We start from the raw sequence: 17,029 nt of genomic DNA on the forward strand, positions 1-17,029 counted from the left end.
AACAACGGCTACGACTCCATCTCAAGAATTGATACCACTAGGGGCTTCAAGCTCTCTGTTTCAGCGACGACATTCGTCTCTGGATACCCTGATGCCAATTACCACTCCTACGCAGCCTCCAGAAGTGCTGTTTTCATCTGATAATGAGGAATACGAAGATGATAGATTTCGGGCTGCTTGCAGTCCTTCAGAGCTTCTAATAAAATGTCAGGAATCAGATGATGAAGATGATTACTCAACTTATGACACACATCCAGTTCAACAACTTCCTATGGCACAATTGCCGTTAAGTCTTATTTCCAACCTACAATATATGCTGGATGATTATAACCGCCGTTTTCCACGGTCTGTGCATACTTCTCCAACGCCGCAGACACCTCAACAACCTGTTTTAGATAAGGAAACAGTAGTCACACCTCCATCAGGGACAAGAGATCAACATCTTGTGGTTCCTCAAATCATACAAGATATTGTCGAGGAACAGGATGATGACACTGACAAAGAAGAAGGCGAGCTGGATGATGGTTCCTTTCTTTCTGATTGGGACAACTATCAAATACAAACGCCATCTCCTGCTGATCCAGCTCCTTTGGATTCTCCACCAGTCGACATTGGTGGTTTTCATTTGCTCATGGAAAGAGCAGCTAAGAGATTTCACCTCCCTATGACAACCAGGGAGGAAGATTGTTTCTTATATGATTTTAAGGATCAACCTCAAAAGTAGGTCCATTGTATTCCAATTATTGATTTTATCTGGCAAGAGGGCCTTAAGTTGATGCAAACTCCTAACTCCATTCCAGCTATCCTTCCTAGGATAGATAAAAAATACAAAGCCCCTGCAAATTCTCCAGCTTGTTTAACTTCGCAAACAAGGCCTGATTCCATTATTACTCAGGCAGCCCAACGTCGATCCAGAAACCCATCGTCTCCTTTGTCGGCACCACCAGATCGAGAAGGTCGACGGCTGGATGGTATAAGGAAAAATGTTTCCACTATGGCGGCAGCTACAGTACGGGCAGCAAATTCTTTAGCGATCCTTGGCCGCTACGATCGCCAAATGTGGTCGGACATTTCATCTCTAATTGACCTTATTCCTGAAACATCTAGACCAGAGGCATTAAAGATTCTCCAAGAAGGAGAAAGAATTTCTTCGGAAATTATAGATTGCGCTATTGATGTGTCCTCTTCTGGCTTCCATCTTTTGGCTGGTGCAGCGGTCCTCCGGCGTCAGGGCTGGTTGCGGGCCACGTCTTTTCGTCAGGAGGTACAAACAAAGATACTGGACATGCCTTACGACAGTGAATCACTTTTCGGCCAGCATATAGATGATGCCCTTCAGGCAATTAAGAAGGACACTGACACGGCTCGTGCCCTTGGATCCTTGCAATTCAAAAAGCAACCTTTTCGAGGCGCATGAGGTCGTGGTTCCTCTTCTTCCTTTCGACGAAATTCGAATCAATACAGACAAGGACAGACCCGCTACTCCTCTCAAAATCAACAATCTTATAGGCAACAACATTCTTCCACCTACAGACAATACAGAGGAAAGTCTTCTTATAGAGGAAAGGATTCCTCCAAGAAACAATGACTCACTCTACACACAGTTGCGAGTTCCTCCTGTTTTTTCAAAACTTGGAGGTCAATTCTCCCACTTCTACTCCAAATGTTCACAAATTACTACCGATCAATGTGTTCTAGATATTGTACGCAGGGGACACGCATTGGAATTTGTAAAGATTCCTCCCAATACTCCACCAAGAGGTCCCCCTCCTGCCCACTTAAAAGAGCTTCTGAATCAGCTAAAAGTTTTATTGAGAAAGGGCGCGATCGAAGTGGTGCCAAAGCTACAGAAGGGCAGGGGGTTCTATTCAAGGTTCTTCCTCATACAGAAAAAGTCGGGAGAATGGCGTCCCATTTTGGATCTACGTGCTTTAAACAAGTATATAAAGACACAAACCTTTCGTATGTTGTCCCTTCAAGAAGTACTCCCCTTTCTATCCCAAGGAGAATTTATGACAACTCTAGATCTCCAAGACGCTTATTTTCATCTCCCCATATTGCAGAGACACAGAAAATTCCTCAGATTCAGGGTGGCCGGAAAGGATTTTCAATTCAAAGTTCTGCCTTTCGGCCTTCGTTCTGCTCCCCGAGTGTTCACAAAAGTCCTGGCACCGGTGGCAGCTTACCTTCGTCTACAAGGAGTACAAATCTTCCCATACTTAGACGACTGCCTACTGAAGGCAAAGTCTTTCGAACTAGCGTCCAAACAAACTCTATGCAGATCCCTCTTCCAATCTCTGGGCCTCACACTAAACATAGGAAAATCTCAGTTACTCCCGGCTCAAAGAAGACTGTTCTTGGGAGCCATTCTGGATACCAGTCTAGGAAAAGCTTTTGTGTCGCACGAACGACGTCAACGTCTTCGCGAGCTAGCGACTTCTATCCATCTAAAAGAGTTTGTTTCTGTCCGACAGTTGAAATCTTTCCTCGGGATGTTGTCCTCATGCATTCCTCTAGTCCCTCACTGCCGCCTGAAGATGAGACCCGTCCAGGAAGAATTGGACAAGCAGTGGGCTCAGGTCTCAGGAACTTTCAACGACCTAGTAAGAGTCACTTATCGCCTAAAAAGAGCTCTTTTATGGTGGACTCACGAAAGAAATGTCTCCTCGGGCGTCCTTTTCTGGCGGACTCTCCACAATTCACCCTCACCACCGACGCGTCTCTTGAGGGTTGGGGCGCCCACTTACAAGGCTTAACTGTGAAATGCAAGTGGTCTGTCCAACAAAAGACAAAACACATCAACCTTTTAGAATTACTGGCCATTTTTCTGGCTCTGAAAGCTTTCCGAACCATCATTCACGGAAGCACGGTGTTGATCCGTACGGACAACACAACGTGCATGCACTACATCAACAAACAAGGAGGCACATGGTCCGTTTTGTTGTCCCTTCAGGCTCAAAAAATTTGGGATTGGGCGATTCAACATCAGTCCATGTTCCGGGAGCGTCGAACAATCTTGCAGATTCCCTAAGCAGATCGTCCACGACCAATCGCGAATGGGAATTACACCAACCCACTCTGCATCACATCTTTCAGCTATGAGGTCCCCCAAATCTGGATCTTTTCGCAACATATCTGAACCGAAAATGCCAGTTCTACGCAAGTTGGCTTCCCCAACCAAAGTCATGCGGGAATGCCTTTTTGATGAACTGGTCCAAAATATATGCTTACGCCTTTCCACCAATACCCCTAGTCCCCAAGGTTTTACAGAAAATGAGGAAAGAACCCTGTCACATCATCCTTATAGCCCCCCGATGGCCTCGACAGATCTGGTTCACGGAACTGCAGCTCCTGTCTCAGTGCGAACCGATCATGCTTCGTCCTCTTCCAAATCTTTTGACCATGGAACACGGTCAAATTTGTCATCGCGATCCTGCATCTCTACACTTAGCGGCTTGGAACCTGAGCACTATGAATTTGTGAATTTAGACATCCCTTTAGATTGCAGAGAAGTCTTGGCAAAAGCTAGAGCACCTTCAACAGTAAAAACATATAAACTCAAATGGAAAAGATCTTGTTTATGGTGCAATGATGCAAAAATACATCCTATACATTCCAAGCCAGAACAACTTTTGCCTTTCTTTTTGCACCTAGCGAAATCAGGCCTCTCATACTCTACCCTTAAAGTTTTCCTAGCGGCAATCTCACGATTCCAACAAGATGGCTCTAACTCACTTTACTCGTCAAGAGTAATTCAGCAATTTTTCAAAGGGCTTTTTCGGATGTTTCCTCCGATACGTCGGCCTCCTCCACCTTGGCATCTAAACATTGTATTGGCCATTTGAGCCAATCCACAAGGTCAGTCTCAAATATGTCACTTGGAAGACTTCTCTCCTCCTGGCTCTTACATCCTCCCGCCGGGTCAGTGACTTGCAAGCATTTACCATTAAACCACCTTTTCTTCAATTTACTAAAGACTCTGTCCTGCTTCGCACCAATCCGGCCTTTATCCCTAAGGTGCCATCTGATTTCCACCTTAATGAGCCGGTTGTTTTAAAAACATTTTTTCCAAATCCTCAAACTACTGCGGAAAAAACTCTTCATTCTTTGGATGTCAAAAGATGTCTCAAATTTTATCTTCAGAAAACAGCTACTATTCGTAAGAGTGACCAACTCTTTGTAGCCTACGGACGGATGCGACAAGGTCATCCAGTCACCAAACAATCTATAGCACGCTGGATATCTTCTACTATTGCCTTTTGCCATCAACAAGCAGGAAAACCGCTTGCTTCAAACGTTAAAGCGCATTCCACCAGGAAGGTTTCTTCTTCTACGGCGCTATTTGCTGGAGTACCTCTTCAATCCATCTGTAGAGCGGCAACATGGTCCAGCAGACACACCTTTACGAGACACTACTGTCTGGATGCTGCAGACAACACGGACACAGCCGTGGGACAAGCAGTCCTTCGTAATCTTTTTAAATAAGGTGAGCCTCTGATGCTTCCCTCCTCCTGTATACAAGGTACTTTTATTTATTTATTTATTTATGTATATATATATATATATATATATATATATATATATATATATATATATATATATATTCACTGAAAAAACCATAGGTTTCATACACGTTATAGTTAGGAATTAGCATTTAAAAAACCTTGCAAATTCACTTAAAAAACCATAGGTTTCACACATGTTATAGTTATGTGGATATTTCACTCGTAAAAAACCAATGAAATTCCCCCGTTATAGTTAGTTCAGATAACTATAACTCGCGCGCCCTGCAATGCACTGCTGATGACGTCACATATTACATCAATCATGACATGGTCAGTGACATCACTCATGACATCATCCTTGTGATAGAGTGGCGGTCGCGCGAGTTATAGTTATCTGAACTAACTATAACGGGGGAATTTCATTGTTTTTTTACGAGTGAAATATCCACCTAACTTTAACGTGTGAAACCTATGGTTTTTTAAGTGAATTTGCAAGGTTTTTTAAATGCTAATTCCGAACTATAACGTGTATGAAACCTATGGTTTTTTAAGTGAATTTGTACGGTTTTTTAAATGCTAAGTTATGTATGTATTATTATTTTTTTGGTTTTTTCACCGTGCGCGCACCCCCGCGATTTTTCCCCAAAAATTTTTTTTAAAAAAATCTGCCTTCGGGGTCCTTCAGGGACCCCCTGACAAAGGCTAGGGGGTCAGGAACTCTCTACCCCTTTTCACGTTCGCCACCTTACTTTTTCACTCTCGCACTGAAAACAAACAAAATGGCGGCAGACACTTCCTGATTTCGAACGATTCGAACGTTGACTAACATGTAACCACCAATCAGAATTACGCTTGCGCACGTTAGGGTGCTCGCACGGTGTGGAACTCTCTACCCCTTTTCACGTTCGCCACCTTCCTTTTTCACTCTCGCACTGAAAACAAACAAAATGGCGGCAGACACTTCCTGATTTCGAACGATTCGAACGTTGACTAACATGTAACCACCAATCAGAATTACGCTTGCGCACGTTAGGGTGCTCGCACGGTACGCGCTTATAGATATTTATATGCTTTTAAATGCTATTTTCTCAGGAACTACTGAACAGATTGACACCAGACCTGCAAAAGGCACTTCCCTGACCTGAGGACTACCTCTCTGCCAAATTTCAAGTAATAATGTTCAGCCGTTCGGGCTGTAGCTTCGACTAAAAGTCCTATGGGAAAATGCATGGGGAAAACGTGTTTTGGGACCCCCCTTTTTTCTCGGCCCCCGCTTGACGAATCGCCCTGAGACTTTCAGGGTAGGAGCTGAGCGGAGCACCCCATTAGTTTTGAAAATTTCGCGAGGATTCGTCAACCGGCGCCAAAGTTATTCAAAATAGAATTTTCAGATTTCCAATGGAAACACGGTCCTAACTATAACTATCTACTGGCGACCGCCAGTAGATAATATATAGATATTTATATGCATATAGTCTTTTGCACTGTATATGCTATTGCTTTCATTCTTATGTACCTTGTATTATTCTGATAACACTGCTCACTACTCTTATTCAAGCATGTGAATCTATGAAAGACACCCCAATACTGGAGAAGAACAAAAGTTACTTACCTGTAAACTGTGGTTCTCCAGTATTGGTGTCTTTCATAGATTCACATGCGACCCACCCACCTCCCCTCAGAGGCTCTAATTATGTATTTGACTATTATGTCATTCTTGTGCCACGAAAATCTGAGAGCCTCACCCCCTGGGGAGGGGGTTCTAGAGGGTGCGGACACCTGATTGGCTGGATTTGGACTAAAACATAACGACAGTAATATGTTATAGAGGTGACAAGTTGTCTATCCATGAAAACTCTATGGTTTTACTTTCTTTTATGCCTAATAGGCTTATGTTATTACTACATTGCTATGTTATGTACCGTGGGACTCCCACTTCGACGACGGGGAATATTTAAGCATGTGAATCTATGAAAGACACCAATACTGGAGAACCACAGTTTACAGGTAAGTAACTTTTGTTCTTCTTGACTTCCTGTATTAAACAATAGAAGAACATTGGTTGTTATTCCTACTGCTAGAAATAAAGTAGGAGCCAATAGGCAGAATCTTATTTTAAAAGTGTATTAATAGTGTCCATCGATTTACTTTCAAACTGATAGTGAATACTACAAAGTATAAATCAAAAATAAATGCAAATTATGTAGTGCTTGAAATGAGCAGGTACTGTTTGGTACTCAGTACCTGCAGTTCTTTAATTTGAAAGGGAGAGTACCTGCACTTTTCAGCAGTTCTGCAATATATTTAATTGGAGTGTTGGCACTTCTCATGAGCAAACAGGTGAGTACTTGCAATTTTATATTTCCATTTAAAGCACTGCTCAAGAGGGTCATAAAATCTGTCTGCAGAATGGAGTGTGTGTGTGACGGAAATTCAGTTGCAGTTGCTTTGTTATCTCCTCACTTAATTGAGAACTATTTTAGCACTCAAACCTCGTGTTCTAGAGTTTTGCCTCCTGCCATTGTTGAACTGTTTAGGGTAAGATAACATGCTGATTCTTTAAGAAGTAATCTTACCAAGGAAATATTTAAGTTTTATTAATGTGGAAGACGAGGATCTTGCATTTTGGCAATATGATTTTGAATATTGTTTTCTTTTTTCCCCCCAAGTTTGCCAAGTTTAAGGCCATTGTTGGATGTAAATTACCTGCCTCTTACCAACATGCGGATAGCCAGAACATTCTGCTTCACTAACAATGGACAGGCATTATATCTAGTTTCACCTACAGAAATCCAGAGAATCACATACAGCCAAGAAACATGTGAAAACTTACAGGTATGGAAGAGAATACTTTTTGGTTTTTAATACATATTGGACAGAAATGGTTCAAACTAATTTTGACTTGTATTTACAGCATGGCGTGTAATGCCTGAATGGTAAAGGACGTTTGTTTTAGTGTTTCATAGATTTTTGCCTTAAATAAAATGGTTGTAGGTTTTTTCTAGCTGAAATAAAGGATATAATAGATGGCAATATTGGATAATAGTAAAGATAGGAGTTACACGCCATTGCTAGTGTATCACTTGTTTTTTGTTGTTGTTAAAATTAGCATAACCTTGGTTTAGTATGTATTATTCTGCTGTCTGATTCCTTCAGTTCACAACTACAGAGAACCATCAACTGGGCAGTTAAACTATTTATCAACCCTTTAGGTGGAGTGTATATTTCCTGCATACATTCTCTTTTATGTTCTATTATTTCCTACACTAGGTTCTTTGCATCTAATTATTATTCTGATGTTGGTGCTAAATTCCTAATATTTGTAGTTTCTGATTATACGTCTTCCCACAGATTCACCACCTTATAAATATCTCCTGGCACCAGACTAGATCTAAAATATTTTCTCCAATAATAGCTCTCCATCTACACAAGGTGTCGCCACATAGCTGAATCTACTTCTCAGCCCACTCAAAAAGTGACAACACCAACCTTTAAATGTCTCAGCTTGGTACACTGATGTCCGTTTCTGTTCTTCTGTGGCTTATTGACATAATTCTTCAGCATCTACAGAGTTCCACAAAGTTTAATTGATGACTCAACAGTAGATTAGGTAAATTGTCAACGCTTACGGTTTTGGGGATTCAAACGCTTCCAAAGATGCCAAAACAAAATGTCCCTGTCAATCCCCGCAACATCTGCATGCAGTGTCTGGGTCCTGACTGCTAACCTACAGCTTGTGGCTCCTGCACTTCCATGTATTGAAATCTTTTAGGCACCGGAAAACCAAACTATTTGTGGCTTGCACCCATAAAGGCACTCCCAAATGGTCCCCTCTCCATTTTCAGGTAAGTCTCCTGACTGGGATTGATTTCCCAAGTGGGTCACATGCAAGAAACAAAAGAAATGCAACAGAAAGGAGAAATGCTCTCATACCTCCAGGAAAAGGTCAAGCTTTTGTAACTGTTCTAACAATTTGTGCCATCATACCTAGAAGCTAGTCTCCTTTACGTACTCTTTGAAACTGCTCCCATTCTTTACTTCATCTTCAAATTCACTGACTATGTTATTTTAGTAATTAAGAATTACTTTGCCCTGTCTGGACTTTTACTCTAGCTTCAAATATTGTTAGGACATTTTCCGCATGAGTGTTTTAGCGGATATATTTCGGGTTAAGTGCTGCAATTAAGGGCTTGTCTACAGGTTCGTATTGTGGCTTGATCGAAAACCCCACGCAGCATCTTTATTCGTTCAGAGAGCATAGCAGGTCAGATGCAGAGGACATGTATCATGGTCTCCTTTCCCACACCGCTTAGCCTGCATCCTGCTGCTACCGCTGTTTTTAACCAGACAGGCATAGAATTTAGTGTTGGTTCAACACCTAGCAGTAGTCGCATGAACTTGAGCTTTGTGTGATGTGAATATCCAAGATCAAAATAAGGCTGGGGGGTTTCGGGACATATAGGTGTTTATGACTTGCAAAGCTTTGAAGCAGTTTAGCCATTAACAAGGTATAGCTATTAAGTAAAGTAGGGCTAAGGGTCCAACCCTTCAGAGCCTCACATGACACCTCCATACTTTCCGAGTGGAAGGGAGGGAGAGAAAAACAGTTTGAGTTTGAGATATTGATTGTTTGGCAATCTCTAATTAGTGAAGGCTCTTTTGTGCTGAACAGAGCACAAGACTACTGTTAATTTTTGCTCTTATAGAAGTTTAAAATGCATTCAATTTTTTTCTTTTACATGGATTACATTCGAATGGTAACATTGTACAGAAACTGCAAAAATACCCTACGATCACTCTAGCGACAGGTGCGTTACAGTAAACACTCAGTATATGAATGGCATAGTACCTTTTTTTGCTACAACCAAGGGAATACTTGTGCAACTGGTCCTGTTCCAATGTCATGTATAAAGTTGTTAAAGCTCCACAACGGGAGGCACCAAACAGAAACAAAGGTTTACTCAGGAGGTATAAATAACTATGAAGGCCCAAGAGACAGTTGTTACAGTGTAACGTAGAAGATGGGTCAGAGTTCCAGTAGGTTGGTGCATGGGCAGTTCAATAATCCAGCAGTAGTTTCACAATACAAATAAGCAAATCTAACTCTCCTTAGCTAGTCACTGACCTGATACCTCTGAAGTCACCGCTGGAAGGGGTCAAAGAGTTCGAAGGATGCAAGGAAATTCCAAGTATGTGAGAGCATTTTTTGAAGTGACACTGCAGAAGTTGTTTCAGGATGCACTACAAGCAGAAACATTCTGGCAAGATGAGCTTGTCATCCAGCTTGAAGATTATCTAAGCTGGAGACCAAGGAAGACGGTAAAGAGCAGTGGCCTTCTCTCATCAACAGGGTGTAAAGCCACGCAGCAGGCCACGCATTGGGAGTGACTTTTATACAATGCAGGATCCTCAAATCCTGCAGTAGATCCTTGAATCCTGCAGTGGAACCTCAAATCCAGCTGTTGCTTGCCACTCAAATGGAACATATTGTCTCAGCTTTTGGGGTGCCAGTATGGGTACAGGATTGACTGTAATAGTGTGGCGTGGGGGTGGGGGGTCACAGCTGGCCTGCACCCATATGGCAGTCACAATTCTGGGCAGCATGACCCATATGATGCCAACTCTGTTGTCATCCTGAATGGCAAGGTCTTGAGTAAGGGTTGGGGGAGGACAGACAGTGATGCCCAGGACCAGATGTGGATGGAAGTGGAAATGAGGAACAGTGACAACTCATGATTATATATTTTTAAGAGTAATTAGGGGCTCCAATGTCCCATGTTTTTCGAGGCACCCTGGTGTTTGACAAACCATGTAGGCTGTTCTGATAAATTTTCAGGTAATCTTGTGGACTGGGACTTTGTTTCCCCAAATGTTATTGAGGTTTAGTAATAGGACTCCGGGCTGTACTTTGAATGAAGACCCCCTTTGCTATTTCTGTTATTGTTTTGTGTTTTTGTGTGCAAGTTTATTTAAATTTTACACAGCTTTAGGTTTTACAGGCAGATCTAGCTTCAATCCCAGGAACATTGTGGCATTCCTTGTTTATGGGAAAGGGATGATGATTCCCTGATTTGGCAATTCATCTAGAATTTGTTTGAGGTCCCTTGTAGCCTCAGATTTCTTTGTATATTGATTTTGAACTCGTGGTTCATTATGTAGTTAGAACACATATGGGATCTTGTTTTTTTTTTTTCTGCATAGCTCTGTAAAGCTCACATCATGGTGTACTGGTCTTTGAATGGCTGGGATATCGATGAAGTAAAACCTTCCAACATAACTTGCTCATCAAGAAGGGTGTTTGGTGTGTGTCTCCAATGGTGAAATTAGAAATGCGCAGAAATGCAGACCGAGATGGGGTTGATTGATGTATATCTGACGATGTTTCATATAAGAAATGTGATGATGTGAGTAACTTGGAAATCTATTGTTTAATAATGTATGTATACTTATCATTGAAATAAATACAAAAGAGATTTTTAAAAAAATTTAAAAAAGAAGGGGGTTTGGCTATAATTATGGTAGCCAGTCTTTTTTCAATTATTATATCATAATAGTCAGTTTAGTCAAGAAAATCACTGTGTTTGTCACCTCAGTATCTCCTTCAATTTGAATATTAACTTTGTAAGTCACATTGGATTTATTAAAAGCCCAGCCATTGTCTCTAATTGTACAAAGTCACTGCACCCCTCCATGTTCAGGAGGGACTTGAGCTTCCGGTGGGCTATTGTTATTGCTTTTTCTGCTGCACTGTCTACAGCGGCTCCTGCCCACTCCCCATTCTTCAGCAGTACCCGCTTTCTGTGAGACATTTTGTCTCCTAGTAATCTTCTTTTGAAAGAGCTGCTTATGCGGTCCCAGTCCCTAGCTGTCCCTCCCACCTGCCGACAGTTCTATCCCTTGTCAGGTCCTTTGAGAAGAGTGAGTTAGATATCTCTAGAGCCATAATTTTCCACCTTATTCTTCATCTCTCCTAGTTTTCCTAAAGTACTTCCCAACAATTGGCATTGCTATAGATTCTGTACCATTCCCATTGAGAAGCACATGTTCAGTGTTTAACCTGCTGGGTTGGATGAGTATACATCACCTCTAGCTACCCAAAATTGGATTTTGTTTGGTTTAGTTAGCCAGCCCCATAATTGAATTATTAGTCTTTAGATTATTGCCCAGTGCATGTGTCGGTGTCTGAATGGTACCTGGGAGCATTCTGTCTCAGTTGTTGGTATATATCTTTTATTTCTGACAACATTCCCCTTGTCTCTACTAATGAAAATCCGGTCCCAGGCTCAATATGATGCATATGTGGCTAATACAGGCCATGATTGGCCTGTAACTGTTAATGGACCACATGCATCACTTATGGCGTTTCCCTTGGAATAGGGATGTGTGCTCTACATAAGTTAGTGATGCATTAATAAACACATAGGGATAGGAGCAGTCTGGAGATACTACTATTGCATATTTTGCGAGTAACAGCGCATCCACAGCTTCTGCTTTAATTTATGAATACAATACTTCAGTAGTAGTATACCCTGGGTCTGACCTGATCACCTTTATAACCTTGCTCCTGTTGATGGGAATTTCCTTGCCGTCAATTGGGTGGTAAGGGCAGGGCACCATCCAGGTAGAATGGATATATAAGTTCACTAAGCTTTATTATACCAAGATATGTATAGTACACACCTATACCATATGCTCTAATTATGTCATCAGTCTGAATTCAGCCTTTTAGAACATGCCCTCAGCAACCGCTCCATGTGTCTAACCTCACCCTGCACTCGGACCTTATATACTTTTATTGATAGTGGAGCCTTATGGATTGAGGCGGGATCTCCAGTTTTGAACTCTAGCTTTGCTACAAAAATGTGTATACGATGCCCTTTTGCAGAGGTGTGCTAAAGCAAGTGTACTTTTCCCTCTTCCCTTTCAAGGTGAATGTCTTTATTATTCTTATTCTTATTGCAATTTATACAGCGCGCAGCTACATCCAACGGAAGTGTCCCGGCGCTAACAGCAGGTGCAGCGAGCGTTGGCTTAGAGTCTGGAGAAGCTCTAGACTAGGCCAGGTTTTTAGAGCCTTCCTAAACACGGGTTCTGACTTAGCCTTCCGTATGTGTTCAGGTATGGAATTCCACAGGGAGGCTGTTTTTACACCGAAAGCTCGACCCCCCCATCCTGGTTCTTGCAAAACGAGGAATCACAAGTAAATCCTAGTGATGTGACCTCAGAGTCCTGGTCTGGCGGTATTTCCGGAGTCTTTGCTTCAGATATTGTGGACCAATGTCTCTGGTTGCTCTGTAAGCCAAAGTCTCAACGCCTTGATCTCTATCCTTTTCTTGACAGGTAGCTAATGTAGGCTTCGTAAATGGGGGGAGATGTGGTGGCGGAGTGTCACGTTTCTGCCGCATTTTGAATAATCTGTAGCTTCCTAATCAGATAGTCTGGGAGGCCCAAATAGAGACTGTTCGCATAGTCAAGCTGGATGTGACTAATGTGTGAACCACAGTTTTTCTGCAGTCCATAGGTAAAAAATGTAGGAATCTCCGCAAGGCTTTCAGTTTCCAAAAACATGCTGAGGAAACTTGGCAAATCTGGGTTCGGCCTGAGAGGTTAGAGTCAAACTTGAACCCCAAATGCCTAGCCGACACCACTGGAAGAGGAGGAGGATTTAACTCTGCTGGCCACCAAAGTTCGGACTGTGGGAGAGAGGATTGATTAAAAAAACAAAACCTCAGTTTTATCGGCATTTAGCTTCATACAGCGGTCTGTCATCCAAGTCGAGATTTTAAGCAGACACTGCTTGAAATTAGTGAACGCTGCCTCTGTGTGTTCCTTGAAAGAGAACACTAGCTGAGTCTCGTCAGCACAGGAGACAACCTTCACACCACATTGCTCAATTAGCAGAGCAAGGGGGATAAGGTAGACATTAAAAAGAGTTGGGCTCAAAGCCGAACCCTGCGGGACTCCACACCCAAGATGGCTGGAGGAGGAGACATAAGGACGAAGGAACACTTTTTGAGACCGGCCCTCCAGAAAGGAACGGAGCCAATTTAGAGTAGTTCCCGTCACGCCCAGGAGCTCAAGTCTTTCTAAGAGAGTCCAGTGTGACACCGTATCAAAAGCTGCCGACAAGTCCAAAAGCACTAACATCGCACAGCTACCCTGGTCCACAGTTTCACGTATGGTTTCTGCCACTTCAAGCAAAGCTGTCTCTGTGCTGTACCTGACCTTTAAGGCCCTCTTCCCTTGGAGCCGCAGTTGTAGTGTGTTTACCAGAGAGGTGGAGAGTATTGTTCTTCTGCATTGTTAGTATAAAAGGTATCAGAAAAACATACTTTCAAGCACACACTTGTTTGCATTACCGAGAAGTGTACGTTTTTAGGCCCTTTGCCTAAATAAGCATTCTAAATGTGGTCATGTTTGTTATTTAATCAGGCCTGTTTTGCATGTAACTTGCAGTCTTGTAATATGAAAACCCTGAGAATCCTTACAGCACTAAGTGGTGTGTGCTTTTCACATGGGTTAGTCTGCCACTCTGCCACCTTTCTTTCTACTTCCTTCTTCTTCCAACGAACAGGAGAGGTCACTCAGGCTGGACACTTGGTGTGCCGTTGCCTAATAGATCAGATGAGGTCAGAGCAAGTGCATGATCAGTTTCTTGTTGGTTTTGCTGAAGCCAGGAAAAGCAAAGCAGTGACCAAATGTATTGTCTTGCATTATGTGACTCTGGATTAAGGTGGGTTATGCCTTGGCTAGAAAAAGACACACCTGGCATTCTTGCATGCTATTTGAGTGTCATGACAGCTTCTATAGCTCCCACCAGGGATGTCCCAGTGGCTGATGTGGTGTGGCTTCTAGTTCCTTTTTGCATACCTTTATGATGTGGTGGTTCAGGCACAGTGATAGATACCTCGAAAGGGTTTTGTTACATGACCTACAAGGTTAATCTACACTTTTGAGCCTTGCCTTCTGGCAGGTTCTGCTTTTGGACTCATAACATTATGAAGAATATGAGAAGCAGTACACATCAGCAGCAAAAAGCTACCCACCTCCAGTAATAAGTATGGGAATACTACTCCATCCTGCAGATTTCTCATCACCCTCCCACCTCCCCTTCTGAGTTTGCACCGCTCACAATAATGGTCCAAGGTACACAGTGACTATTGTTTTAGTATGTGTCAGTAAGCTCTTTCGGTTCTTCTCTGCACAAGTTAGTTGGGTGCAGAAAAAAATGTACGGAACTGGTGTCATGGCACCAGGAGATGCCCTTTATAGGACAGCGTTTTTACTTACTGGATGTACAAAGTTGCGGCTGGATCTGCTTGATGCGATGGAGCTGCGTGATGCCCCTGGTGATAATGGGGAGCTTTTGCTGGGGAAAAAAGTTTTGAGACAGTCAGCGGCCTGTCTGCATTCTTTAGGTGAGGGATATGTTGTATCTGCTTGGAACATCACCGGTAAATACCTTTGCACTCCTACAGAGTTGCATTTTGTAATTCTTGTGAAGTTTGGCTATTTTGATCTGGTGCAAAATGGTTGTTAAATAGCATTTGCGACACATTCTTGCCTTAGATTCACCTTTTATCTCTAGCACTCTAGCACGTTTCTAAGACAAGAAGACCACGTGGCATATTAAGCTATTTTTATCAGAAAAATCTATTTATATTTCTCTCTTCTTGCCCAACTATCCTGTATTAGCATTTCATTTGTTATCCAGAGTGAACCTAGATGTTAGTCAACGAAAAGGTATGGTAATAGAACTCACAATAGTTGTAAAGGAGACCATATTCATACTGTTAATTAGTATGGTCTGGGGATATTTTTGTTATTAAATGCACATTTGTGACACACTGGGAAAGCAGGACAAATATACAATAGTCAATCTGCCGAATGTCAAGGTGGTGCTACACATTGACAGATGGAGATGCATAAGATGGAGGTGCATAAATAGTGACTTTGTTGTTTCTGCTCCTGCAAACATTGGCTCAGAGGTAAAAGAATTAAACATCTTATGTAACATGTTTGTTGGCTCCAAATTAATTTGTTTAGTATAGACAACGTTTGAGTAATTAAAACATGTAGATTGAATGAAAGCATGCCCTTTTCATCTTTAGTTTACATTAATTGTGATTTGGAACAAAGAACAGCATTTGTTCTCTCCCATCTACTGTGGCTGGTTTCATGGTAGTAGCACATTTTCTGCCATCGGCTTTTTTCAATCTACTGTTCTAAGGGTTATTGGTGACTATTAGTTCTCATTTTGTAGAAGGATACGACAGTTAATGCGAACACTTAGCTCATTCGTATCATATCCTTGTGACAAGTTTAAATAAGTTTAAATGTAATTTTCTGGGATAGCTGGTTCTTCTGACATTGTATCTTATTTGGTTGCTAAGAATGTGAAAGGTTTCAGTATTTTTCCGTTAAAATGTTTATATCATATAAACAGTAGTTCTGATGGATATTTTTAACCACAGATTCCTCACCTTCGAATATCCATCCCAGGCTCCAGACTGGATCCAGATATTTTCTCATTGCAGTGCACCTCTGCATCCCTAGGTGGCGTAATGCAGGCTGCATTTGCTCCATACTGCCCTAGAAATGACAGAGCTGATCCAGATATAAGGGTCACCCATGCAAGCTGACTTCAGTCTCTTACTTTCCACACCTTTTGACATGGATCCAGAGTTCGCCCCAGAATTTGTTGTTTTTCCTTCGACTGCCACATAATTTTCAATGTTCTAAGGGAAGAGTGTCCCAATTGAAAGCGACAGGTTTCAAGCCATGCCACGACTGTAGGAGTAAGAAGTTGGTCACGGACACATACAAGGTGTGTCTTTGGTGCCTGTTCTTTGGACACAACTCTAAGTCATGTGTTGGGGGTGCCGTCATGCACCCGAACTGGATTCGAGAACTGGAGGTGAAGTTGTTTACCACCAAACACAAGAAGTAGTTGCAACCTTTGCGTAGATCCCGCATTCATACCCAATCACAGACCCGGATTTGACCTAGTCCTAAGTTGCTCCTGCAAGTATTTAGCTTCACGCTCACAGTCCTCCGACAAGTTCAAGCACAAACACAAACATTATTTATCAAAGCAGGACTCAACCCTATCCCACTATTTTGACTCCAAAGAAAAAGCACAAGGGCAACACAACGTAAGTTGCAGTCCTTTAAGGTCATGGAACTGTTTCCTCGGTTCGTCCCAAAACTCCCAGTTTCCTGAGCCTTTATCAATCCCACAGCAAATTGAGGCTTTCAAAGAGGCAAAACTGCTAATTTTCAGAGTACTTCCAGCTCCCTCTGATGGACCTTTAAGACCAACGGTACCACATGGGCCTCCATTTAAGTTAACCACCAGCACTTCCTCCCTGGTAGTGTCTTTCCCCTTAGAGGCTGTTACTGGACCCTTACTGACTCTGGTACAGACTTCCTCTCCAATGCTATGATCAACGGTGGTTCCCACCACCCCGATGCCAGTGCCGAAAATGGATGGATCCTTGAAGCCTATCAAGGACCTCAAACCC

At 42.3% G+C, this 17,029-nt stretch overlaps 1 protein-coding gene across 6 annotated transcripts in view; it reads left to right on the forward strand.

Annotated features, from left to right (window-relative positions):
- Positions 1–17,029, forward strand: part of STXBP5 (syntaxin binding protein 5) — a 1,306,577-nt gene that overhangs the window by 1,237,459 nt on the left and 52,089 nt on the right. For all 6 annotated transcript variants that reach the window (XM_085611623.1, XM_085611620.1, XM_085611619.1 and 3 more), the window contains one exon: positions 7,175–7,340. In XM_085611623.1, the coding sequence (XP_085467749.1) occupies positions 7,175–7,340 (166 nt within the window). The remainder of the gene's footprint in view (positions 1–7,174; positions 7,341–17,029) is intronic.

This window comes from Triturus cristatus, chromosome 6 (assembly GCF_964204655.1).
Source record: "Triturus cristatus chromosome 6, aTriCri1.1, whole genome shotgun sequence".
In the NCBI taxonomy this organism is placed as follows: Eukaryota; Metazoa; Chordata; class Amphibia; order Caudata; family Salamandridae; genus Triturus; species Triturus cristatus.